This window comes from Triticum aestivum, chromosome 3A (genome assembly GCF_018294505.1).
Source record: "Triticum aestivum cultivar Chinese Spring chromosome 3A, IWGSC CS RefSeq v2.1, whole genome shotgun sequence".
NCBI classification, from domain to species: Eukaryota; Viridiplantae; Streptophyta; class Magnoliopsida; order Poales; family Poaceae; genus Triticum; species Triticum aestivum.
In genome coordinates, this window is record NC_057800.1 from 463,124,727 (window position 1) to 463,150,244 (window position 25,518).

At 46.0% G+C, this 25,518-nt stretch overlaps 2 protein-coding genes, 1 long non-coding RNA gene and 1 pseudogene across 5 annotated transcripts; 2 read left to right on the forward strand and 2 right to left on the reverse strand.

Moving 5' to 3' along the window:
• Window positions 1-3,152: 3,152 nt before the first annotated feature.
• Window positions 3,153-6,124, forward strand: LOC123056936 (probable serine/threonine-protein kinase WNK5; annotated as a pseudogene).
• A 487-nt stretch (window positions 6,125-6,611) lies between these two features.
• On the reverse strand, window positions 6,612-10,349 carry LOC123058426 (uncharacterized). Of its 2 annotated transcripts, XR_006427195.1 has the most exons (6): window positions 9,769-10,349; window positions 9,319-9,696; window positions 8,409-8,468; window positions 7,679-8,072; window positions 7,194-7,471; window positions 6,612-7,091 (listed from the first exon to the last, which is right to left on the reverse strand). It is a non-coding gene; the product is annotated as an uncharacterized lncRNA (long non-coding RNA). The 2 variants fall into 2 exon arrangements; XR_006427194.1 differs by having other exon boundaries at window positions 9,319-10,349.
• An 870-nt stretch (window positions 10,350-11,219) lies between these two features.
• Window positions 11,220-13,616, forward strand: LOC123061654 (50S ribosomal protein L12-1, chloroplastic). 2 transcript variants are annotated; one of them, XM_044484834.1, is made up of 2 exons: window positions 11,220-11,888; window positions 13,299-13,616. In XM_044484834.1, exon 1 carries the CDS (start codon window positions 11,352-11,354, stop codon window positions 11,880-11,882), a length of 531 nt encoding a protein of 176 aa, XP_044340769.1. In that variant the 5' UTR covers window positions 11,220-11,351; the 3' UTR covers window positions 11,883-11,888; window positions 13,299-13,616. The 2 variants fall into 2 exon arrangements, with proteins under 2 accessions (XP_044340769.1, XP_044340770.1); XM_044484835.1 differs by lacking the exon at window positions 13,299-13,616 and adding an exon at window positions 12,229-12,468 and having other exon boundaries at window positions 11,251-11,888.
• A 1,761-nt stretch (window positions 13,617-15,377) lies between these two features.
• LOC123061655 (iron-sulfur cluster assembly protein 1) lies at window positions 15,378-20,023 on the reverse strand. The gene is made up of 3 exons (XM_044484836.1): window positions 19,585-20,023; window positions 18,499-18,553; window positions 15,378-15,783 (listed from the first exon to the last, which is right to left on the reverse strand). Exons 1-3 carry the CDS (start codon window positions 19,907-19,909, stop codon window positions 15,636-15,638), a joined length of 528 nt encoding a protein of 175 aa, XP_044340771.1. The 5' UTR covers window positions 19,910-20,023; the 3' UTR covers window positions 15,378-15,635.
• Between the last annotated feature and the right edge of the window lie 5,495 nt (window positions 20,024-25,518).

A 25,518-nucleotide genomic window follows, 5' to 3' on the forward strand; every position in this document is an offset into this window, starting at 1 on the left:
CCACTGCAGCACCTCGCTTGACAACTCAACATTCTTTAAACAGCCTGAAATAATTTGTAGTGTCATTATAGACTGAAGTAAAGTTTGATTTAAAAGTTTCTTCAGTGCTATATTTACCACTGGTATGAGGAAACCTTAGCAATAAATTAATATGGTCGGTAAGATGCATATGGTTTTTCAGTAAGAATTCACCCTTCCAAAGCATGAAACTTGCAGATTGCCACCCATCTTCAGTCACACTTGAGACCAGAGAGACTGAAATTGGAGGCGTTGGAATAGACCTCATCTTCCTGGAAGTAAGAGTTATTCAAGAGCTCACTTGTAGGAAGTCTTTCATCTACATGAGCTAGACAGATTTCTATGAAATTCTACTTATGTTCCTGACTCTAAGTTATACTGAAGTATTTTAGCAGTAAACATTATGTTAGCGTCAGACTTACATAGTTGCTTTCGAAGAGCAAAAAGTTTAACGCAGCTGTATTAGCAGGTCAAAAGTAACACCTATTAACTCCATAATCCTAAATCTCAAGAAAAGACTCACCAAAAAAACATGTAATAAACTGTTACCAAGAGTCCAGCATCGAGGACATCGCCTTTTGAAGAACAAATGCCAAGTGTATGTGAGCTAAATATACTTATACAGATCTAGGGGATACGATGAGACTATGCTTCCAAGCACAGAAAGAAGTACATGATTGGCAATGGCACAAACAAATCTGCACATAGTAAATAACCTGATACAGTATAGACTATACACCAAGGGAAACCGGAACAAAGTGATTCACAAAATGTACAAACTTTACAGACTCTGCAGGCTATAAAATCAGAAGATATATACTCAGGTGTAGGTTCTTCAAAATAACTTCAATTGGTTGCACCTTTGCTCAGATCAAATACAAATAGTAGCTGCATTTGTTCAGAACAAAGAATTGAAGCATTCATAGCTTAGCTGCCCTTTGCTTCAGTTAAACAATACATGCTAGCTTGCTTGATGGTTGTGCCCAAAAAATCCAGAGTGAACAACTCTGAACCTGGCTCTAGCTAAAAGAACAAAATCATTGGCTTAGGTAAGCTTTACTCAGGTTGCTTGATGGTTGTGCCCAAAAAATCCAGTCAACAACTCTGAACCTGACTCTGGCTAAATTACAGACCAGAGCAGTAACTATCAATCAGATTTATACCAAAGTGAATCCCTACAACCCCCTAACTGAAAAAGGTAATGATATTGGCATCTATATTACTGAAAGTACAGTACAATATATATACTTTCAGTTCTGCTACTTTATGCTCAGTAAGTAACCATGGGTTTAGGAGATAAACTCACATGTTCAGAATACATCCAACTGCGAAAGACTGGTTACACTTCAAATATATGTTGAGATATCTATTCATGTGTATGCCACTGCAAAGCTAATAGATGAGTAAGCAATTGGATTTCATTAGTACCACTATAACAGAAGAATAACCAAGCAGATTTCAGTATGCAATTGGATTTCATTAGTACTATATGAGTAAGGCTATCACAGGTTATCAAATCCATCAAACACTATAACTGAGGAATAACCAATTCAAACAGTGACAAGCAAGCAAATCTTTTGAGAAGGACAAACCAATCTTTCAAGCATTCAGTTCAGAAGATTCAGAACACACGCGTTTGGTTCACAGCTTCAGAGTGATTTTGGCTAGCTAGACAGTAAACTAACGGAAGGAAAAGGCACGAGCGAGCAGCGGCAGCAGCAGGGACACGCACGAGTGCGAGAGCAGCAGCAGTCGTCGCGCACGGGCTCGCCAGCGAGCAGCGCCAGTAGCAGGGACGCGCACAGGCTCGCCAGCGCGACAGGGGACAGGAAAATAAATCAAACATGGGTCAAACATACCTCTGGTGTAGCCGCTGCTGGCGACATTGGAGTGCTTGACGTCTGTTCTTGTAGCTCCAGCGAACTCGACGTTTCTTCCTCCGGCGAACTCGGCGAATACATTGGACGTTTTGTCCAAATCAAAAATTGAACCATGGAGATTCTGGCCGACTATTCTTCCTTCTTATAGCAGAAAACAACAATCCGGGTTGGGCACTCCATTGAACTGTGTTCAACAAGGACACGACCTGCAATCCGATCCAAATCAGGCATGGGTCTCGTGCGCGAGCACGGCGCCGCTCACGGCCCGCAGCCCCTGAAGCAAGTTGTTGACGCCTGCATCATCAAGCTGCAGCCGCCGTTGCTGTCTCCAGGACAACACCTCCTCCTCATCGCCCTTCAAACCACCGGCCCAAGCCCCGGCGCCATCGGCAACGGCCCGACGTCGTGCTGCCGCGCCCGAGCCCGTGCGAGGCGGCCTCCATCCTTCCAAGCGAGCATGCCGGCCACCGCCAATCCCTCTCGACCGCTGTAGCCCTCGCCAAGCCCCCGCCGTAGCGCCACCGGCCTGCGTCCTCCTGCGCCTCCTCGACCCCGCCTCCTCGCGCCCGCGCGCCGCCGCCTCGGCCTCGCCTCGTCGGCGGCAAGCCCCCTACGGAGCTTCCAGAGGTCGCTCGCCTCCTCGCCGGAAGCCGCCGCCGCCGGGAATGGATTCGCCGACGCCAGCTGCGGCGCCTCGACCCGTTCCAAGAATGGATAGGTGGTGGAGCTGGCCGGTGGTGGCAGGGTTTTTTTTTGCAAAAAAACGAAACGTTTTCCATCACTTTAAGTAGGACGGTGGGTTAATTTCTTAGAAACAGAGGGACGTTTTTGCAAAAAGACTAACGACGGACGACCAGAAGCAATAGCTGGCTTATCTCTATATATATAATAATATAATAATAAATAATATATATACTACTATTAAACAAGCAAACATATTCATCGCTACATGCACCCAGCCTAAGCTACACAGAACAACACGGAGAAATTACAGCCTCCCGATCAGATAGCATAATTTGATCTAACGGTCAAGATTACACAAACCCACATCAAAAGTACACTTAGCATTTTATTCTGGGCGGACGAGAACTCTGCCACTAGTGAGCGGAGGAAAGATTGGTTTGGCAACGACATAATCCCACCCTCAATTAGCGCTAACCTCTCACCTCTAATCCCATCCCCAATTAGCGCGTCCCAACCTTCCCAAATCGCGGTCTCAGCTCTGCTCCGCCCTCGCCCACCCGCCCGTTTCGCATGCCCCCAAATCCACCGTGGCCGCGCCGCCGTAGCAGCAGCACCACCCCATCATCGACGGCAGGAGGAACAGCAGCAACGAGGATGCATTTCAGGAGGTGGACCCGACCGGGCGGTTCGGGCGGTACGCGGCCATGCCGGGATGGGCTCCGTTAAGAAGGTTCGACCAAGAGGAGTGCATCGAGGTGGCGTGGAACCGGGTGCGCCTGTGCGCGCTGGACCCCGCCATGGTCGACCGCCGCCATGCCGAGGTGCGCCTTCTCCGCTCCCTCCATCGTGACCACATCATAGGCTTCCACGAGGTCTGGCTCGACCATGACGCTGGCGTGCTGAACTTCATCACCGAGGTTTGCAACTCGGCGAGCCTTCGCAAGTATTTCGACCGCCACAAGCACGTCTCCGTCAAAGCGCTCAAGAAGTGGGCGCTCCTTGAGGGCCTTGACCACCTCCACACCCGCGACCCCTGCATCATCCACCGCGACCGTACTTGCAGCAACGTCTTCAGCAACGGCAACACCGGCCATGTAATACCTGTGCCAATCAATCTCGCTCGCCTAGCTAATTGCCTATCCTCTCACACTTCTTGGTTCGGACAGCCTCAACGGCGACGAGGACAACAGTAGGATCTAACATACGGTTCTTGGTCCACCCTTTTCATCGTACTGGATTAGGAATGCTTGCTTGTACCTGGTGCTGATGGTTGGGGTTCTGCAGACTTGGCAAAGATCGTGAATTTTCTCGGTATCATGCAAAGCGATTCAGTTGAGAGGAATGCAACTCTTTGTTCTTTGAGGCTTACTTTTCTTTAGTGTTCGATTTTGTTACATATCTGCTGTGTGACGAGAATTGCAAACTCAGATTCAGCGGGCGCCATCTTTTGTGGTGTTGCATGCCAGAGGCAGGCAGTTGGAGCTTCTCCGTCTAATTGTTAACTTGGTGGAAGCTAGCTGCTATACCGACAACCTAGAGTGGAGGTTGGTTTAACACTTCACTCTTTGTAGTATAATTTCTCTATGCTGATTATACAAAACCATTAGTCAGATTCTCATAATCGGTAACTATTTTCTGTTAAACATTTTCCAGCATTGTAAGCAGAAAAGGTTTTTGATGCAAAATGTACTTCATTGTACAGAAAGTATTAGATGATGTTTTAACCTCAGTGTTGGAGCATCTGACACATACATTACCTGACAAATTGCTCCCTCACAGTGTCGTTGATGAGCAGTTAGAAAGGATGTACAACTTGTAGATTCCATTGCCATACATTACCTGAAAAATTGCTCCCTCGCAGTGTCGTTGATGAGAAGTTAGAAAGGATGTACAACTTGTAGATTCCATTGCAGAGAAACATGCTTAGATTTTTTTCAGAAGAGTGCAAGTCTTTTCCTGCTGCTGTCCAAATACAACCAATTTACCCCCTATAAGTGAACCCAATTTTATGTTCTTGTCAGATGCATTATTTAGAAGGCACAAATTTCTAACACACATATAATTTTGAAAAGGTATGAATCTGTGTTGCTGTTTTGTGACCCCCCAGATGACAAGCAATTTCAAGAACCACCACCATTTCAGTGTGAACATAGAATAAATATAGTATGGGTGTTTAAAAATCTTTCCTTTATGACTGTTTGGAAATCTATCAGTATTGTTCTATTTCTAAATGATTTTTTAGTATCAGATATAAAAATAGCAGTCAAATTTCGGAATAATTACGGTGCATAGTTGGTTAATTTATTCAGAAAGGGGAGAACCATAAGTAGTTGTTTGCACTTTAAAGCTTTGCTCGATTTCTTGTTTAGCTCATTTCTGTTGACTTTTGTACAGCCAAATCAGGAGCTTGGATGATGTCAGGTTGAATCTTGAGGTTCTCAAGTACTTGTGATGGTATTCTCTTATATATCTAACTAAGAAGATGTAGATAATAAAAAAATTATTTGTTTTGTATAACTTTACTGCACATATGTGTATGAGTGTATGTTCAGATTGTTCAACACCCCCTTTATTTTTCTAGAATCCCGTGCCATTTTGTATTTGTACAGCTTGCATTGAGGGAGTGCAGCAAATCCAGGACTCACCATGATGATGTGCATTCTAAGAAAAATATAATCAAATTCCTATCACTTAAGATACCTTTACTAGCGGAACAATGGAATTGTGTGTACAAAATCTTTCTTTCATAGCAATTATGCTGATAAAATATTCGTCCTTCATGTTTTGCAGAATAGTTCAGTGAAATGTACAAAGGGATAACCTTGGATGCAGTACTGGAGCATAGGCGGGACACTACTGGTCCTTGCCCCCACCTCCCTTCCTAGAGGAAATTTTACCAAATATGCTTATATTTCTGCTAATCGTTCTACTAACCCTCCGGCGTCTCTGATCACCCTAGCCTTTTTTATGTCATACACTCATTTTGGCCCCTCCTAATATCTGGTTCATGCTCCCCCACAGCTTAGATTGTGAAGACTTGCTTAGTCCATCCTTTTGCTTTGCTTACTAATGATGCCCCAAGATGCAAAATACTAATTATTTTGCTTTATGTGTGTGCTACATTTTAGATGCAATTGCTGATCAACATCTTTGGCTTCACGGTTATTCATGGAAACTGGATGTGGTGAGTGTCGTCAAAATTTTATCCATTTTTTATTTTCTTCACATTTTTACTAAAATGACTATTCAGACAAGCTTAAAAAAATAGATAAATTGGTTTCATAACGTTTGGATTCTAGAGGCTTGTCATGCACTGCAAGTCTACATGTTGATCCATTTGAACCAATGCATGAGCTCAGTCGAATTCATATCAATGTCCTTTAACACTGCAGGCAATGAAACAAAAGGACTTGCACTGGTTGGGAGGCATGGAGAGTTCAAGTACTATCTGGGATACTACTTACATTGCTAATAAGTTAACGTCTGGTCCTAATACTAGGATTCCCAGCTATCTTAGTTTCAAGCCCTATATGCTGATTTGATTGAAGGTGGAAATGGGACTCCTTTTGGTGCTTAAGTAATAACTCGATGATAGCGGGAACTGGTTGAATTATCAATATACATTTGGGCATAGAGCATGAGGATGTATGAAACTTCTGAACACTTTCAGGTTGTCTATAAATTAACAGTCTTGGCCACTTAAGAAAAGTGAATTGCAACTAAATTGTTGAAAATGCAGTTCTACGATTAAGTACTTTGCTGAAATTTTCAGGTTGTCGGACAAACTGCAACTATGAACAGTATGCCTCATTTGACTCTTGTGGGGGTAGAGCGATAAAATAAACATGTCATCACTAGGCGAGTTCAAACACTGGATGGCAAGACGATCATCTATTTGAATACATAGTAAACATGCATGTGCAACGCACGTTTCAAACTTAAACTAATTATCGTAAGTATGTATAAACAAAACATGAAATATTCTGAAAATATATGGTCAAATAAATACAGTGTTTCAATCATTGTGGATTTATGGTCGCGTTGCTGGACAATAACGAATGTTGTTTCACACATTCGGTGTTCTTATAGGTTGTAAGATAATATCAAATCTACCAATCCTTCCATCACAAAATCTACTGATTTTGCAGACGCATTTTCCTTTTCCTTCCATGGAGCCCTAGCATTTCATGATTGAATTGTCAGCTATATAAGAATTATATAGACATGACAGTCCATCAGCTATGTAGAATGGCCTCCGTGAGCATCACTCATACCCAAATTGGCTGGCACAAATCTCAAAGAAAAAAAATTGGCTAGCACAAGTGGGGTCAAAACTGCAGCTTCTGCACCGCCTTCTACCTCCTTGAAATGAATAAGTGTATTCAAATAGATGATCGCCTTGCCATCCAGTGTTTGAACTCGCCTAGTGATGACATGTTTATTTTATCGCTCTACCCCCACAAGAGTCAAATGAGGCATACTGTTCATAGTTGCAGTTTGTCCGACAACCTGAAAATTTCAGCAAAGTACTTAATCGTAGAACTGCATTTTCAACAATTTAGTTGCAATTCACTTTTCTTAAGTGGCCAAGACTGTTAATTTATAGACAACCTGAAAGTGTTCAGAAGTTTCATACATCCTCGTGCTCTATGCCCAAATGTATATTGATAATTCAACCAGTTCCCGCTATCATTGAGTTATTACTTAAGCACCAAAAGGAGTCCCATTTCCACCTTCAATCAAATCAGCATACAGGGCTTGAAACTAAGATAGCTGGGAATCCTAGTATTAGGACCAGACGTTAACTTATTAGCAATGTAAGTAGTATCCCAGATAGTACTTGAACTCTCCATGCCTCCCAACCAGTGCAAGTCCTTTTGTTTCATTGCCTGCAGTGTTAAAGGACATTGATGTGAATTCGACTGAGCTCATGCATTGGTTCAAATGGATCAACATGTAGACTTGCAGTGCATGACAAGCCTCTAGAATCCAAACGTTATGAAACCAATTTATCTATTTTTTAAGCTTGTCTGAATAGTCATTTTACTAAAAATGTGAAGAAAATAAAAAATGGATAAAATTTTGACGACACTCACCACATCCAGTTTCCATGAATAACCGTGAAGCCAAAGATGTTGATCAGCAATTGCATCTAAAATGTAGCACACACATAAAGCAAAATAATTAGTATTTTGCATCTTGGGGCATCATTAGTAAGCAAAGCAAAAGGATGGACTAAGCAAGTCTTCACAATCTAAGCTGTGGGGGAGCATGAACCAGATATTAGGAGGGGCCAAAATGAGTGTATGACATAAAAAAGGCTAGGGTGATCAGAGACGCCGGAGGGTTAGTAGAACGATTAGCAGAAATATAAGCATATTTGGTAAAATTTCCTCTAGGAAGGGAGGTGGGGGCAAGGACCAGTAGTGTCCCGCCTATGCTCCAGTACTGCATCCAAGGTTATCCCTTTGTACATTTCACTGAACTATTCTGCAAAACATGAAGGACGAATATTTTATCAGCATAATTGCTATGAAAGAAAGATTTTGTACACACAATTCCATTGTTCCGCTAGTAAAGGTATCTTAAGTGATAGGAATTTGATTATATTTTTCTTAGAATGCACATCATCATGGTGAGTCCTGGATTTGCTGCACTCCCTCAATGCAAGCTGTACAAATACAAAATGGCATGGGATTCTAGAAAAATAAAGGGGGTGTTGAACAATCTGAACATACACTCATACACATATGTGCAGTAAAGTTATACAAAACAAATAAATTTTTTATTATCTACATCTTCTTAGTTAGATATATAAGAGAATACCATCACAAGTACTTGAGAACCTCAAGATTCAACCTGACATCATCCAAGCTCCTGATTTGGCTGTACAAAAGTCAACAGAAATGAGCTAAACAAGAAATCGAGCAAAGCTTTAAAGTGCAAACAACTACTTATGGTTCTCCCCTTTCTGAATAAATTAACCAACTATGCACCGTAATTATTCCGAAATTTGACTGCTATTTTTATATCTGATACTAAAAAATCATTTAGAAATAGAACAATACTGATAGATTTCCAAACAGTCATAAAGGAAAGATTTTTAAACACCCATACTATATTTATTCTATGTTCACACTGAAATGGTGGTGGTTCTTGAAATTGCTTGTCATCTGGGGGGTCACAAAACAGCAACACAGATTCATACCTTTTCAAAATTATATGTGTGCTAGAAATTTGTGCCTTCTAAATAATGCATCTGACAAGAACATAAAATTGGGTTCACTTATAGGGGGTAAATTGGTTGTATTTGGACAGCAGCAGGAAAAGACTTGCACTCTTCTGAAAAAAATCTAAGCATGTTTCTCTGCAATGGAATCTACAAGTTGTACATCCTTTCTAACTGCTCATCAACGACACTGCGAGGGAGCAATTTGTCAGGTAATGTATGGCAATGGAATCTACAAGTTGTACATCCTTTCTAACTGCTCATCAACGACACTATGAGGGAGCAATTTGTCAGGTAATGTATGTGTCAGATGCTCCAACACTGAGGTTAAAACATCATCTAATACTTTATGTACAATGAAGTACATTTTGCATCAAAAACCTTTTCTGCTTACAATGCTGGAAAATGTTTAACAGAAAATAGCTACCGATTATGAGGATCTGACTAATGGTTTTGTATAATCAGCATAGAGAAATTATACTACAAAGAGTGAAGTGTTAAACCAACCTTCACTCTAGGTTGTCGGTATAGCAGCTAGCTTCCACCAAGTTAACAATTAGACGGAGAAGCTCCAACTGCCTGCCTCTGGCATGCAACACCACAAAAGATGGCGCCCGCTGAATCTGAGTTTGCAATTCTCGTCACACAGCAGATATGTAACAAAATCTAACACTAAAGAAAAGTAAGCCTCAAAGAACAAAGAGTTGCATTCCTCTCAACTGAATCGCTTTGCATGATACCGAGAAAATTCACGATCTCTGCCAAGTCTGCAGAACCCCAACCATCAGCACCAGGTACAAGAAAGCATTCCTAATCCAGTACGATGAAAAGGGTGGACCAAGAACCGTACGTTAGATCCTACTGTTGTCCTCGTCGCCGTTGAGGCTGTCCGAACCAAGAAGTGTGAGAGGATAGGCAATTAGCTAGGCGAGCGAGATTGATTGGCACAGGTATTACATGGTCGGTGTTGCTGTTGCTGAAGACGTTGCTGCAAGTACGGTCGCGGTGGATGATGCAGGGGTCGCGGGTGTGAAGGTGGTCAAGGCCCTCAAGGAGCGCCCACTTCTTGAGCGCTTTGACGGAGACGTGCTTGTGGCGGTCGAAATACTTGCGAAGGCTCGCCGAGTTGCAAACCTCGGTGATGAAGTTCAGCACGCCAGCGTCATGGTCGAGCCAGACCTCGTGGAAGCCTATGATGTGGTCACGATGGAGGGAGCGGAGAAGGCGCACCTCGGCATGGCGGCGGTCGACCATGGCGGGGTCCAGCGCGCGCAGGCGCACCCGGTTCCACGCCACCTCGATGCACTCCTCTTGGTCGAACCTTCTTGACGGAGCCCATCCCGGCATGGCCACGTACCGCCCGAACCGCCCGGTCGGGTCCACCTCCTGAAACGCCTCCTCGTTGCTGCTGTTCCTCCTGCCGCCGATGACGGGGTGGTGCTGCTGCTACGGCGGCGCGGCCACGGTGGATTTGGGGGCATGCGAAACGGGCGGGTGGGCGAGGGCGGAGCAGAGCTGAGACCGCGATTTGGGAAGGTTGGGACGCGCTAATTGGGGATGGGATTAGAGGTGAGAGGTTAGCGCTAATTGAGGGTGGGATTATGTCGTTGCCAAACCAATCTTTCCTCCGCTCGCTAGTGGCAGAGTTTTCGTCCGCCCAGAATAAAATGCTAAGTGTACTTTTGATGTGGTTTTGTGTAATCTTGACCGTTAGATCAAATTATGTTATCTGATCGGGAGGCTGTAATTTCTTCGTGTTGTTCTGTGTAGCTTAGGCTGGGTGCACGTAGCGATGAATATGTTTGCTTGTTTAATAGTAGTAGAGATATTCGTTTCAAGGAGGTAGAAGGCGGTGCAGAAGCTGCAGTTTTGACCCCACTTGTGCTAGCCAATTTTTTTTCTTTGAGATTTGTGCCAGCCAATTTGGGTATGAGTGATGCTCACGGAGGCCATTCTACATAGCTGATGGACTGTCATGTCTATATAATTCTTATATAGCTGACAATTCAATCATGAAATGCTAGGGCTCCATGGAAGGAAAAGGAAAATGCGTCTGCAAAATCAGTAGATTTTGTGATGAAAGGATTGGTAGATTTGATATTATCTTACAACCTATAAGAACACCGAATGTGTGAAACAACATTCGTTATTGTCCAGCAACGCGACCATAAATCCACAATGATTGCAACACTGTATTTATTTGACCATATATTTTCAGAATATTTCATGTTTTGTTTATATATACTTATGATACTTAGTTTAAGTTTGAAACGTGCGTTGCACGTGCATGTTTACTAGTTAGTAGGTAAAGAGGTAAAGATAAAGATAATAAGATAAACTTAGAGGCGCAAAGAGGAAATAAACAACGATCCCATTGGCTTTGCTCATCCAGCGTTGCGATTGCTAAGTCGAAACTACTATACTGGTTATATAGATAGCACCGGTCGCCTATCCCCTCGCCTCATCTTATCCCCCTCCGTCCCCGCTTCCTCCTCCTCTTCCTCCCGCTCACTCCCGAAGCGAAGCCTCGAGAGGTCCCAATGGCTTCCACCACATTCTCCTCCGCCTTCTCCATCCTCTCTCTCCCCTCCTCCTCACCATCCCCCTCCGCCTCGGCCCCCAGGACCCTACCCGTCGCCAACCGCCGCCGCCGCGCCGTCGCCGTCGCCTCCACTGCCACGGAGTCCCCGAAGGTCCTTGAGCTCGGCGACGCCATTGCCGGGCTCACCCTTGAGGAGGCTCGCAACCTTGTCGACCATCTCCAAGAACGTCTTGGCGTCTCTGCCGCCTCCTTTGCTCCCGCTGCCGCGGTCGCGGCTCCCGCCGCAGCGGCGGCCGAGGAGGCACCGGTCGAGAAGACGGAGTTCGATGTGGTCATCGAGGAGGTGCCCAGCAGCGCGCGTATCGCAACCATCAAGGTTGTGCGCGCACTGACCAACCTGGCGCTGAAGGAGGCCAAGGATCTTATCGAGGGGCTCCCAAAGAAGCTCAAGGAGGCCGTGAGCAAGGACGAGGCCGAGGAGGCCAAGAAGCAGCTCGAGGGAGTCGGCGCCAAGGTGTCCATAGCGTGAGACTAGGTATACTAGGCTCCTTTTTTTCCCATTACATTTATGTTTCATATCAATCTTTTGTATTCCTCTTGTAATTGCCGTGGACTGTTGTTTCATACAGTATGAGATTAGTTCGCATGTGGAATTATTAGTTCATTTTCGTGTGTTGTATTCAATCTTGTATAATTACTGGATGTTGCATTCTTTAGATTCCTAATGGGTACTATTGGTTTTGGATATGATACTGTCATGTTTGTAGAGATTGTGCATTGCCAGTTTTAGAGTTTGTATTGGAGCAATAGAACAGCATATCTCTCGTTTTGATCTTTGAGTCTGTAATAGCTCTCAGTTTATAATTGCCCATCAGATAATCTCTTGGAACATCAGATCTGTTATCAAGGATTGGAAGTATCTCCCGAGAAAAAGAAGAATCAGAAATAGTTCATACATCACACTGTATTTACTCAAGGTCAATTCGGACTATAGCTTCCGCGCGGGGTGTTGCTAATCATTACATTACATTACATTGTTCAACAATGCTACATCATATTGTGCTACATTGTTCAAGAATGCTACATGACATTTATCTCTCCAGGGTCTTACAGAATGGACAGTAATGTGAAAGTGTACCCTTTTTCCCCCACATGGAGCAATGTGTGTTTATGTTTATACTGCATCCACACTTAATAGCATGTACGGTCAGTATGTATAATGAATAATTGATAGGTGTGCTGTTGAGCATACCACTGATCACAGAAAATACTATACCAATTTATCTAACCTTGATTTGCCTACTGTTCTGGAGAACTTCAGGCTTCAACACTGGATTGATGCCTCTCCGCATACTAAAACATCTTCCTGATATGTTTTTCTTTATTTTAAACAAGGAACCTAGTTATTTGTATTTTCACTGAGAAATTCATGATGTCACTAGACCTTCTGAATATTGAAGTATAATGCCAAACAATTGAACAATTTACATCTATGGTTGTAGCTGTACCTTTGCAGTCAGCTCAGCAGTGTGTAGAAGTTGTTTGTCTAAATTATCTTTCAGGTGGTATGTATTTACATATCACCCAAACCAATATGAGCATATGTGAGTAAAGGTATTTAGCTAGCGGATATGGAATATAGATGATCAATTCTTCCAAGGGTATGACGTCGCTAAATCTTGGCGTAGATGTAACATTCAGAGCTTGTGCACACGCTGGGATCTCGGTGCCTTCTTGGATCTCAATACATTATGCAGGTTGATGGCTCGTGTCAGTTAGCTTGTTCTGAGTGAGCTCAATTTTGGTTCCCCATTTCTATACTTACCCTATGTATACTTTGCGTCAAGACGAGAATTCATTCAGTGCTTCCTTCATTATTATATGGTATTTACAGAAATAAACCCCATGTTCTCATTTTGATATCATTTATCTCCCTTCTCTGCAGAACAATGTGAGTATTACATTGGGCATGGCATGTGAGTTTGGGTAGTTGAAGAACATGGACTCTCCATATGAAGATATATGTGTGGTGCTGAAACTGGGAAGTTCTCTGAAAATATTGTGTGTTTTTGTCTCTAGAGTATTTTGTTTTCCCCCATGATTTGAATCTATCGAAGGCGCTGAAAGTTGTTTTACGCCCACTTTGTATTTCTGAATCTCTACTTCTGCTTTCCAAAGTGTAATTGGGTGATGCTGTTGGCACCCTTGATGTTATCCATCCACAAGGATCAAGTAGGCCAACGGAAAGAGTTACACTTTCGCATCTCGCTTTGGTACGTGTATATTGGCAGTCATCACCGCATCAGCCATATTTGGCAGGAGAGACCTTGCAAACAAAGTACATCAGCCATATTTGGCAGGAGAGACCTTGCAAACAAAGTACATCTCATGTTACATCATTATTAACCTGGATTTGACAAAGTTCACAAAAGATCGGACATAGCAAGTTTAATTGGACATATTGCAAATTTGCAAAAAATCATCCTACAATCGATAAGATAGAGCAAGGGGGGTCGGACTCCACTTCATCACCGGACCCTTCCCCTTGCGGTCTCCGGAGCAGCAGTAGTATTCCACGGTGTAGGCGTCGGCGGTCGGAGGGGCATCGTCGTCATCGGTAGTGGTGTTGCCGTCCTTGGAGGAGGAGGGGAGCCAGGCCAGACATCAGGCGGCGCGGGCCTGCTCCTTGGCGAGGCGCTAAGCCTTCGCCTCGCTCGCCGCCCTCTGTCGGGTTAGCCGCTCGGACTCCTCGATGCCGAGTCGCGATTCTTGGCCTCGCTTGCCGCCCTCTGTCGGGTTAGCCGCTCGAACTCCTTGATGCCAAGTCGCGATTCCTGGCCTCGCTCGCTGCCCTTTGTCGGGTTAGCCGCTCAGACTCCTTGATGCCGAGTCGCGATTCCTTGGCATTTTTGCGAACGGCGGCAGGCGTCTGTCTCCGTTGAGGTATAAGGATCAACAGACGACGTCGCGGAGTTCGTCGGCAGGCGGCAGCGGCTCGGGCATGGATCTGCACGACCCACGGACGGACCGACTGTATGCGAACTGCGATGCCCTCTGCCTCATGCAGCGAGCAGCCCACGCCTCGACTCGGGTAGCCGCTTTCGCAGGCCCGACGATGCAGGCACAAGCACTCCAACATCGTCTGGGGCCGGGAGGAGCAGGGGCTACAGGTGTCGGGCACCATTGCCCTCCCTCCCGGCTGACTGGGGAGTGCGCGGACTGTGGCAGGCTGACGTGGAGCTGCAGCTACGCCTCTAGGCCACCGAAGAGGCCGCGGAGCTCGAGCTCCCGCTCATGTCCCTCTCCGATCGACGAAGAGCTCGTGTGGATTCCTTCTTGAGGAGCACCTGTAGTCGACGGGGTCGAACTTTGCCTGATCCGTTGGGGGATATGTGGGGTCGGACTGAGCCAGCCTAGGACGGTCCGAGGTGGCGGCCACTTCCAAACCACATCATATCCGCCCACACATGGGATGGGTTTGGGAGTGCTAGACGACTCAGACATTTGGGTTGCCTATGAGGGGTCCGATCAAGTGTGTTTTTTTTATCCAAGCGGACAACCTTATATCTGCCTCACATAGGAAGTGAGTTTGGGGAATGCTAGAGAGTCTAGATTTTGGGGTGCTAGATAGTTTAGACGTTGGAGTACGGTCCAGTTGAGTGGCTTTTTTTCCGGACTGAGCAGCATGAACCTTTAGGGATGGTTCAAGGAGTCCGGTTGTAGATCCTCTTACCAGGTTGGAAATGCTTCCCAGTCACACTACAATTTGAGTTGTTTATTGTTTAGCACTAGCCATCCTAAAACAAGATACGGGCTATAACTATTCTCTATATTCTCTATGTAAAAAAATTATAAGATACTAGTTTAGAACACTGAAGTACACCTTCCGTATGTGAAAGTGGGGGTCATGGGTGCTCCTAAATTGGGCATTACAGCCCATCCAGGAAGCAGCAGCCCTGAGCCTCTGATCGGCAACATGGCATCACACAAAAATCAAAGCCTAGATTAGCAACCTGCAGACAAGTTCAACAAAATAACCAACAATATAGAACCGAGTGTTTTTGGAACGGGCAAATGACAGTATACATTACGACTTCCAAGCAGTTGCTATACATGCACAAATTTTCGTAGCAGCTGCTATACATGAACAACTTCTCCTAACATGACAGCACATTTATTTCAAACTGTTCGTGTTCATCCTTATGATACATGCTACAACACTGGAGTGTGTGAACATTGCACATCATTTCCCACCCTCATAGAACAGAACCATATATCATCTTCATGCTTCGGCAGCCTTCTCTGCAGGGCTGTCTCCCAGCTTCGCCTTCTTTGATTCATAATCTTTCACGGCAGCTTTAATTGCATCTTCAGCAAGCATACTGCAATGGAGCTTTACTGGTGGAAGTGACAAGTGCTTTGCAATCTCACTGAAAACAGAGCATTGGAGCTTGTTATTGTTTTACAGGACTTGTTAATAGTTTTATTGAACATTAAACAGCATTTTAAAGACATTGGGTCATCAGCAGCCGCATTGCAATTATAGCAAAAAGAAGGAAATGGGTTGATTCATCTGATGAGATTAAGACCATGAGCTGCAGCTTTAGTCTGATGTGATTAGCATCAACATTCATTTGCAAATATACAGTCAAACAATTATAGTCTTAACAGTCATATAAAGCCTCTGAACACAAAGACCAGCTTGTACTACTAGTACTATAACAAGCTCATTAAACGTATAACCAAAAGCAACACCCAGTACAATCACCAATTAAAACTAAGCTGGTTATTTTTAGCAACTCCAGAATACCATGTTATTAGTAACTTGGAAAGACCGTGACAATGTAATGAAATGTCAGTAAGCAGATCTACAGCATGCAGGTTCAATGCATCCTCAAACATTTTTTGCTTCTCAAAATTCTTCAAGAACAATCAAATGCGACAACATCAACTTGAATACTACTCCCTCCGTCCTGAATTAGTTGTCTTAGATTTGTCTAGATACAAACTCCGCCTATTGTCTTTTAGGCATAGCTGGTCCCCTAAAAAGCACGGACACGGCAGGAATTGCCGATTGGCCATGTCGACACGGCGGGATACGGCTGGATACGCGTATCCCCCAGTATCCCCTGATTTTTGATTAAAAAAATAGAAAAAAGCCCAGGGACACGGCGGGACACGTACGTGACACGGACAGGATACGGCCCAGCCCAAAAACAGCCATGGCCCAAAACGAAACCCTATTTTTGCAGGAATCGCACGCAGCTCTCCACACAACAACGAGGGACTCCCAGGTCCCAGTCTCTTCTGGATCGAAGCCGCCGCCGCCTGGAACGAAGCCGCCGCCGCCTGGATTCACCACCGCCGCCGCCGGCGACGCTTGGATCCGACCGGCCACCACACCCCCACACCAGGAGGCAGCAGCCTCTTCTCCTGACGGCAGGTAACCCTCCCCAATCCCTGAACTCACATCCTCTCCTCCACTTCTTGACCTGTTTTATTCAGATTTGATCTTCCATTAAGCTGCTGGATGTTGTGCTTGCTGCTTGCTAGCTGCTGCTCTTTGAATGCCTGTAGATTGTAGTAGTAGTGTACTAGACTACTAGTGTAGTACTGCTTGTCTGCTTCAGTGCTTCTTTTTCCTAGCTTAATATCATCCTGCTCATGAATGCTTGTAGAGCATGGCATCTGGGAGTGGCACAGCTGGGTTATGTCTTCAACTCTTCTAATCTTCTTTACTGTTCGATGTGCTTTGCAAGATGCAACTTGCAATGACATGGGGGGACAAGAATCAATCAAGCACTTGATAAAAGAGACAACCGAATGGGGGCAGTATCTCTATTCTAATCTTTTTCTCCTTTATTTTCTGTATTAACTCTATATTACATGACATATTTTTATTTTATTTTATATATGCTCACCGTATCCCCGAATGGCTGTTTTTGGAAAATGCCGTATCCCGTATCCCCGTATGCGTATCCCCGACTTTCCGTCCCCGTGTCCGTGCTTTTTAGCTGGTCCCAAGCCCGGGTAAAGGAGGAGGGTTGTGATAGGCTTGGCGAGCCAACGTAAAAACTAGCCAGTCCCATGGTGATGAGTGACCTCCTGGGAAGTCCTCGTAAAAGGGTTTCATATCTAGCCTACCCCGACTTGTTTGGGACAAAAGGTTTAGAAGAAGAAGATTTGTCTAGATACAGATGTACCCAGACACGTTTTAGTGCTAGGTACATCTGCATCTAGACAAATCTAAGGACAACTAATTTGGGACGGAGGTAATAGATGGTCATCATATGATAATCAAGAGTGAATGAAGTTTAGACCAATCCAACCTCCCACATCTTAATACTGGTAGAGTACAGAATTGCAAAGGAAACTGTGTATCAGGACCTTTGTTACAGAGTTACCACAAGAGTACTAGCCATAGTTCAAAAAGGCGCGCCTAGGCGTGCTTAAGCGCTGGGCGTTGGCCTAACGCCACACTTTGGCCCTAGGCACTCAAAAAAGCAGCCGACAAGGTCCTCCGGCGATAAATCGGCCTTTCCAGAGAGGAATCATGTTTCTCAGGCAAGAAATCAATCTCCACTGCAAGGATTTCACCTCCCCAGCGAGGATTCATCCTCGCCAATGAGGATTAAACCACTCCGACGACAAATCGACCGATTCCGGCGAGGGATCGAGCTTCTCCGGCAAGAAATTGAGCTTCACTGGCCTTCCCATCCGTGTAGCAAGGGAGAGAGGCGACGTCATGCAGCAAGGAAGATAGGACGAGGGGGAGAGGCGGCATGAGGAGGAAAGCTAGATTTCTATCGACTGTGCACATACGAGAGCTTTAGTAGTAGGAGAATAGGAAGATGGGCCTGTGGTTTAATGGGCTAGGCCAGCCCATCTAGCTTATTTCTTCACTCTACAGCACTACCGCCTAATTGCACCTAATCACGCCTAACCTAGAAAAGCACAAGTAGGTGGCCAAATGCATAATTAACGCCTAGCGCTTTTTTGAACTTTAGTAGACACGCCTGTTCAGTGAATGCAGAGTAAACAACAATACAACAATGACGAACAGAAGGTCAACACTAAATGTCTGGGGAAGACAGGAACACCCCTTAAAATAATGTAATGGATCAAGAATATATGGGAGAACTTACGTGTTCTTGATACTCACTACTTCCTCCATTTGCTTTCCCTTCACCCATTCAGTAGCTGCAAGGACAATGGTAGGATCAAGAATTAACTTCAGCACTTGAGATTTGCTAATATGGGTATCATACATCTTGCAGGGAAATAGAAGTATAGTACATCAGAAAAATGAACACAAACTGCCTCAGCCCAATTGTCAGACTATCAACTACTGGCAGCAATAATGTTGAGACCCTTTTGTTTTGGGGCATGATCTACAAAAATAAATACTTCCAAATAATAATCGAAGCTTTCAAAGGTGTCTGTTCAGCATTACAGAACATTCATTTCTAACTTGGATAAGCAACTATCAGTTCTAGAAACTGCAAATGAACTAGAGCCATCACTGTTCTATGAGATAAAGGTCCCTATACAAGCCTAGAAAAATAGAAACTAACAAGGCTAATAGATCAAAGACCACTTATACCAGCAATAGCATAGTATCCACAAGCCTGGCAAATGGCCCATATCCTAAGCAAATTCTTAAGATAAACTGTGCTCCATGCATGAACTTCCTATCATATTCATACAGCTTGTATGAATAGGTCCGCGAACCAAACTGAAGTCGTGCAGACAGTAAACATCAAAAAAAATTAAATGCCACAGGGCAATTCAATAACAAGCAACTAAAATAGACCCCAGAGAAATCGCAATATCCAATCAATAACATTGGCACTAGAGCTGCTGTCTTTCTTCTAATCTAATCAGATTCGGCACCCACTAATCATCTCTTCTGGCGATGTTTCACAGTCAGAATCGTCGTTACAAACATCCTATCATCTAATAAGTAAGGATTCGACGATAGGTCGTCGTCAATTCGCCATGCCCAATCAAATTGCATCGATTACAAATCGGTAAAAAAAATCTCATCCTTAAAAATTCCCCTCCCAATTCTAAATAAATGCATCATTACAGCAACCAAACAACAAATTATCTTCCTCGATGCAATTCGCAGAAGCTAACCACCTCTAAAGATTGCAACGAATACAACAGAATAAGTCGACGGCGGGAGAAAAGGTGGGGAAACGGGACGGGGGAGCGGTTTGAGGGCTCACCGACGGAGGACGAGGCGATTGCGGAGCCGCAGCCGAAGGTCTTGAAGCAGGCGTCGACGATCTTCCCGGTGCCTTCGTCGAAACGGATCTGCAGCTTCATGACGTCGCCGCAGGCCGGCGCGCCGACCAGCCCGGTGCCGACGTTGGGGTCGTCCTTGTCGAAAGACCCGACGTTCCGCGGGTTGTTGTAGTGGTCCACCACCCGCTCGTGGTACGCCCTCGCCCCCGCCGCCGCCAGCCCCGGCGCCGCCCTCTCGCCGGCGCCCGGGCCGAGGAGACGCCGGAGTCCGGGGGCGACGAGCCGGCTTCCTCCCGCGCGCAACATCTCCAACAAACTCGGGGGTGCCTCTGGATTCTTCTGACGTTCTCCGGCTATGGATGGGTTGTTTAACCTGGGGAAAGAGGGGAGGGAAATTTGTGGAGTTGTGGTTTCGACAGTTTATGCGGCCGCGGAAGAGGTGGCGATCCGGTGCGCGGCAAGGGGCTAGGGCAAACCTGGCTCTGTGACTTGACTTGAGACGTGGCGTGCTATTTGTGGAGAAGACCTGGCGGTTGCTGTTTTGAGCGGTGGGTGTAGGAGATCCGCGCCGATGAGAAGCGCTTGCCGCATGGATGGATAAACATCAGGCAGGCTGGGCCTCGGCTTTTCAATGGGCCTTAGGTCAACCAGCATCAAGCCCTAGAAAAGGTACAACCAGAATTAGTCCTCTTTGCGGCTTCAGCCAACATTGCGATCTCTTTCCCCTCCCATTCGGCGATCTCCTCGTGACTACTACTCCCTTCGTTCCGAATTACTCATCGCAGAAATGGATATATCTAGATGTATTTTAGTTCTAGATACATCCATTTCTGCGACGAGTAATTTGGAACGGAGGGAGTAGCTTAGACTAATTACCGGGGTGGGGGTCTTATGTCTTGTGTTTCTGCCCAGTCTTGGCTTGCTTTTTGCTTGGAAGTTGAAGGGTGTTAGGTTTCGCGCCAGGTGGGATCAATCTTTTTCGGGCAAGGGAAACTGGTGCAGGATGTCCTAGTGTAATCACCATTGGTTTGGGTCCAACGCCAAGTGACACGCGAATCACATATAGTAATGTGAATTGTATCCTTTATGTGTGTCTACTTAGTTCTCTCTTGGATGGTACACTACATGAACCCCTCTCGTGCATGTCTAGGTTTGAGTGGAGCTTCATGCATATCGAGAGGAGTGCGAGCATAAGAGAATGACAACACCATCCAAGAGGGAATCATGGAAGTGGCGACGAGAGCGAAAGAATCTATGCTCTATGCACTACCATACAGTCTGGTCCACCCCACCGGACAGCCCAGTCAGTTGGAGCGTGACGGCCAAACCTTTTGTGTTCGCCAGATTGTCTGGTCCGGATAACCAGACTATCCGGTGGCGGGACTAGACTGTCTGGTCATGCTAGACGTTGTGCCCGAAGCCCCCTAGACGGACCAAACTACCCAGTCCAGACAACCAAACTGTCCGGTCATCCTTGAGCGGACTGTCTGGCTGTTGCCTGCGAGAAGCTATTGGGCAAGGCACATGTATCATTCCGTTTTTGCCCCTCACTTACCCCTTCCCGCCTAGAATATATATACTCTTTCCCCTCCTCCATTCTAGGTTTAGCTAAGCTATAACTCAAATCATGGAGCTTAGCTCATGTATCTCCCTTTGTGGGATTCCTCCTAATGGAGAATGATTCACCAAGTGAATCAACAATGCCTCCTAAGGGAGAAGGATTCCCCAAGTGAATCATCAAGACCTCCAAAGAAGAAAAACTTCATAAAAGCATTAGGCCTTCCTTGTTCTAGGACTTGGGGAAGAACACTATCTTGTTCCATCTCTCCCACTTTGGATGATTTGGATCATGGATCTATCTATTTGTATCTTGTGTTTGTGACGCCCCCGATTTAATCGTACACTAATCATACACGCAAACATGTACGATCAAGATCAGGTACTCACGGGAAGAAATCACAACACAACTCTACAAATAAAATAAGTCATACAAGCATCATATTACAAGCCAGGGGCCTCGAGGGCTCGAATACAAGAGCTCGATCGTAGACGGGTCAGTGGAAGCAACAATGTCTGAGTACAGACATAAGTTAAACAAGTTTGCCTTAAGAAGGCTAGCACAAACTGGGATACAGATCAAAAGAGGCGCAGGCCTCTTGCCTGGGATCCTCCTAAACTACTCCTGGTCGTCGTCAGCGGGCTGCACGTAGTAGTAGGCACCTCCCGAGTAGTAGTAGTCGTCGTCGACGGTGGCGTCTGGCTCCCGGGCTCCAACGTCTGGTCGCAACAATCGGGTATAGGAAAGGGGAAAAGGGGGAGAAAAGCAACCGTGAGTACTCATCCAAAGTACTCGCAAGCAAGGAGCTACACTACAATTGTATGCATTGGTATCAAATGGAAAAGGGGGTATCATATGTGGACTGAACTGCAGAATGCCGGAATAAGAGGGGAGTAGCTAGTCCCGTTGAAGACTACGCTTCTGGTAACCTCCATCTTGCAGCAGGAGAAGAGAATAGACTGAAGTCCTCCAAGTAGCATCGCATAGCATAATCCTACCCGGCGATCCTCTCCTCGTCGCCCTGTGAGAGAGCGGTCACCGGTTGTATCTGGCACTTGGAAGGGTGTGTTTTATTAAGTATTCGGTTCTAGTTGTCATAAGGTCAAGGTACAACTCCAAGTCGTCCTGTTACCGAAGATCACGGCTATTCGAATAGATTAACTTCCCTGCAGGGGTGCACCACATAACCCAACACGCTCGATCCCATTTGGCCGGACACACTTTCCTGGGTCATGCCCGGCCTCGGAAGATCAACACGTCACAGCCCTACCTAGGCACAACAGAGAGGTCAGCACGCCGGTCTAAATCCTATGGCGCAGAGGTCTGGGCCCATCGCCCTTTGCACACCTGCACGTTGCGAACGCGGCCGGAAGCAGACCTAGCCTAGCAGGCGTTCCAGTCCAATCCGGCGCGTGCCGCTCAGTCGCTGACGTCACGAAGGCTTCGGCTGATACCACGACGTCGAGTGCCCATAACTGTCCCCGTGTAGATGGTTAGTGCGTATAGGCCAGTAGCCAGACTCAGATCAAATACCAAGATCTCGTTAAACGTGTTATTTTGAAATAACCGCGAATGCCGACCAGGGCCAGGCCCACCTCTCTCCTAGGTGGTCTCAACCTGCCCTGTCGCTTCGCCACAAAGATCCACTCAGAGGGCCGTCGGGACAAACGTCCTTTCGGACCCAATCCGTGAATCACTCGCGGGTACTCCTACGAGCCGACCCGTCTTTAGTCACCACAAGTATCATATATTATGTATATGTATATACCCGTGATCAACTCCCGAGTGATCACGACCTGATAGTATAGCATGGAAGACGGACAAGAAGGTATGGCCACTGATGATAAACTAGCATCCTATACTAAGCATTAGGATTGCAGGTAAAGGTAACAACAGTAGTAGCAAGGACAGGCTATGCATCAGGATAGGATTAACGGAAAGCAGTAACATGCTACACTACTCTAATGCAAGCAGTATAGAGAAGAGTAGGCGATATCTGGTGATCAAAGAGGGGGCTTGCCTGGTTGCTCTGGCAAGAGAGAGTGGTCGTCAACACCGTAGTCGTACTGCATAGCAGCGACGTCGGTCTCGGTGTCTAGCGAGAGAAGAGGGGGAGAAACAATAAATATAATGTAAACAAATGCATGGCGATGCATGACACGACAAAAGCGTGATGCTAGGTGTGCCCTAACGCGGTACGAGGTGGTACCGGTGAAGGGGGAAAACATTCAGGAAAGTATCCCCGGTGTTTCGCGTTTTCGGGCAAAGGAGCAGGAAGGGGAAAGTTGCGTGTTTGCTATGCTAGGGGTGCGTGGCGGACGAACGGGTTGCGTATCCGGGTTCGTCTCGTCGTTTTGTGCAACTTTCATGTACAAAGTTTTTTCATCCGATTACGGTTTAAAAGATGTGATTTTCTAAAGATTTTATTAATTTCTGGAATTTAATTAATTATTTAAATTAATTCAAAGTTGGATTTATGACATCGGCGTGATGTCATGTTGACGTCAGCAGTTAACTGGTCAACCTGACCAGTGGGTCCCACTGGTCAGTGACACATTTTATTTAAACAGTTTAATTAATCTAATCAAAATTAATTAGGTGTGGGCCCCACTGTCATACTAAATAATTAGCTAATTAACTAATTAGGTTAATTAGGTAACTAATGTGTAATTAGTTGTTTAATTTATTAATCCAAATTAATTAAGTTAATTATTTCTTTAATTAATTAATTAATTATTTTTATTTTTATTTTTATTATATTTTTTAATATGTTCTGGGGCGCTGGGGCCCGTTTGTCATAGGCCCATGGCCAAAGTGGGTTCGGGCGTTGTGAGCGAAGCCCCAACCCGATTGGGCACTGGTCCAGGCGAATGGTGGGGGGCGCCGGCGACGGGCGCAGGCCGGCGTGAGGTTGCGGCGGCAGGGCGGTGCGTGGCAGAGGAAGAGCAGGGGGAATGATGGCGCGGCAGTGGGGGGCTACGGCCATGGCCGGGCGCCAGCGGTAGGCGGAGCCGGCGAGATCAGAGGTGGAGCGGGGCATGGCACGGGTGTGAGGGTAGGGTGGCCGACGTGGGCGAGGCCGCGGGCGTTGGCGACCACGGCCAGGCGCGCTCAGGGGAGGCCGCGGCCGGCAGCAGCTACAGCAGTACAAGGGGTAGCGAGCACGGCGTTGACGCGACGGGCGCGACGAGGCGCGTGAGCTGCGCGAGGGAGACCGAGAGGATAGGAGGAGGCGCTCACTGGGGCCGTAGGGTTCGGGCAGCGTGCGTTGGGTGGTCCGGCGAGGAGGAGGACGGTGAGGCGGCGACGAGGTCCGGCGACGGCGTGGCAGCTCCGGGGCGACGGCGATGAGGTGACGGCGTCGGGGATGGGCGCCATCGACGGGGTCGGCGATGAGTGATGAGGTGTGGTCGCGTCTTTAGGAGGGCGTCGCACGAGGGAGAGGAGGGGCGAGGAGACAATGGCGACGTGGTCCGGCGAGGAGGAGGACGGTGGCGGGACAGCGCCGGAGGTAGCGAGCAGTGATGGGGGTCGCAGCCCCCGATCCAGATCGGGGGGGAGTGGAGCGAGTGGGGAGTGGGGGTTGGGGAGCGGTTAGGGTTTCGGGGGGAATAAGGGGAGTGGGGGCGGCCGGTTGGGCCAGTGGGTCGGCCTGGTTGGCCCGATGGCCAGCTGGGCCGAGGCCTGGTGGGGCGGGGTCCTTTTTTTGCTTTGTTTAATTTCTTTTCTTTTTTGTTTTAATTTTAGTTACACTGTATTTCCAGTCTAGTAAAATATGACAATAGCTTCAAAAATAGTGTTTCAAAATAACCCACTACCCTACAAAGTTTTACCTCAAAATAAAATAGTTTATCATTTTATAAAATATCAAAGGCACTTTTTCAATCGTTTCAACTACCGTTTTAATCAGTTTAGAGTATTAAAACATTTTATAAAAGTGGGGTTTCTTCACCACAATTAACTTTGCATTACTTGGCACAACCCGGACATTTTAGTTTTAAAGTTTGAAAACTTTTGTTGTTTGCCTTTAATTCAATTTTGAATTGGAATCGGTTTTTAGAACTAACCTGAGATTAACTATGGTGGCAAAGGTGACGTGGCATCATTAGCAGGGAATTACTGTAGTCTAATTATCCGGGCGTCACAATTCTCCTCCACTACAAGAAATCTTGTCCCGAGATTTAAGAGGGGAGTAAGGGAAAGATGTGGCTACGAAATTCTATCGAGTCTTCTCGGTCTTGGTTGCTCTTCTCGGAGAGGTCGATCCATTTCATCGATGCCTTCATTCCTCTGCTTCAGGTCATCATGAGGAAGTCATCATCCTTTTCTTCGGGAACTCCAACATACTTACGAATAG

Excerpts from the sequence above, each read along its gene's own strand:
- LOC123061655 (XM_044484836.1), bottom strand. The coding sequence starts at position 19,909 with ATGTTGCGCGCGGGAGGAAGCCGGCTCGTCGCCCCCGGACTCCGGCGT. Across the intron at positions 18,554-19,584 it reads AATCGCCTCGTCCTCCGTCG|CTACTGAATGGGTGAAGGGA; the intron begins GTGAGCCCTCAA and ends TTGTCCTTGCAG. Across the intron at positions 15,784-18,498 it reads GTAGTGAGTATCAAGAACAC|TGAGATTGCAAAGCACTTGT; the intron begins GTAAGTTCTCCC and ends CTCTGTTTTCAG.
- LOC123061654 (XM_044484834.1), top strand. The coding sequence starts at position 11,352 with ATGGCTTCCACCACATTCTCCTCCGCCTTCTCCATCCTCTCTCTCCCC.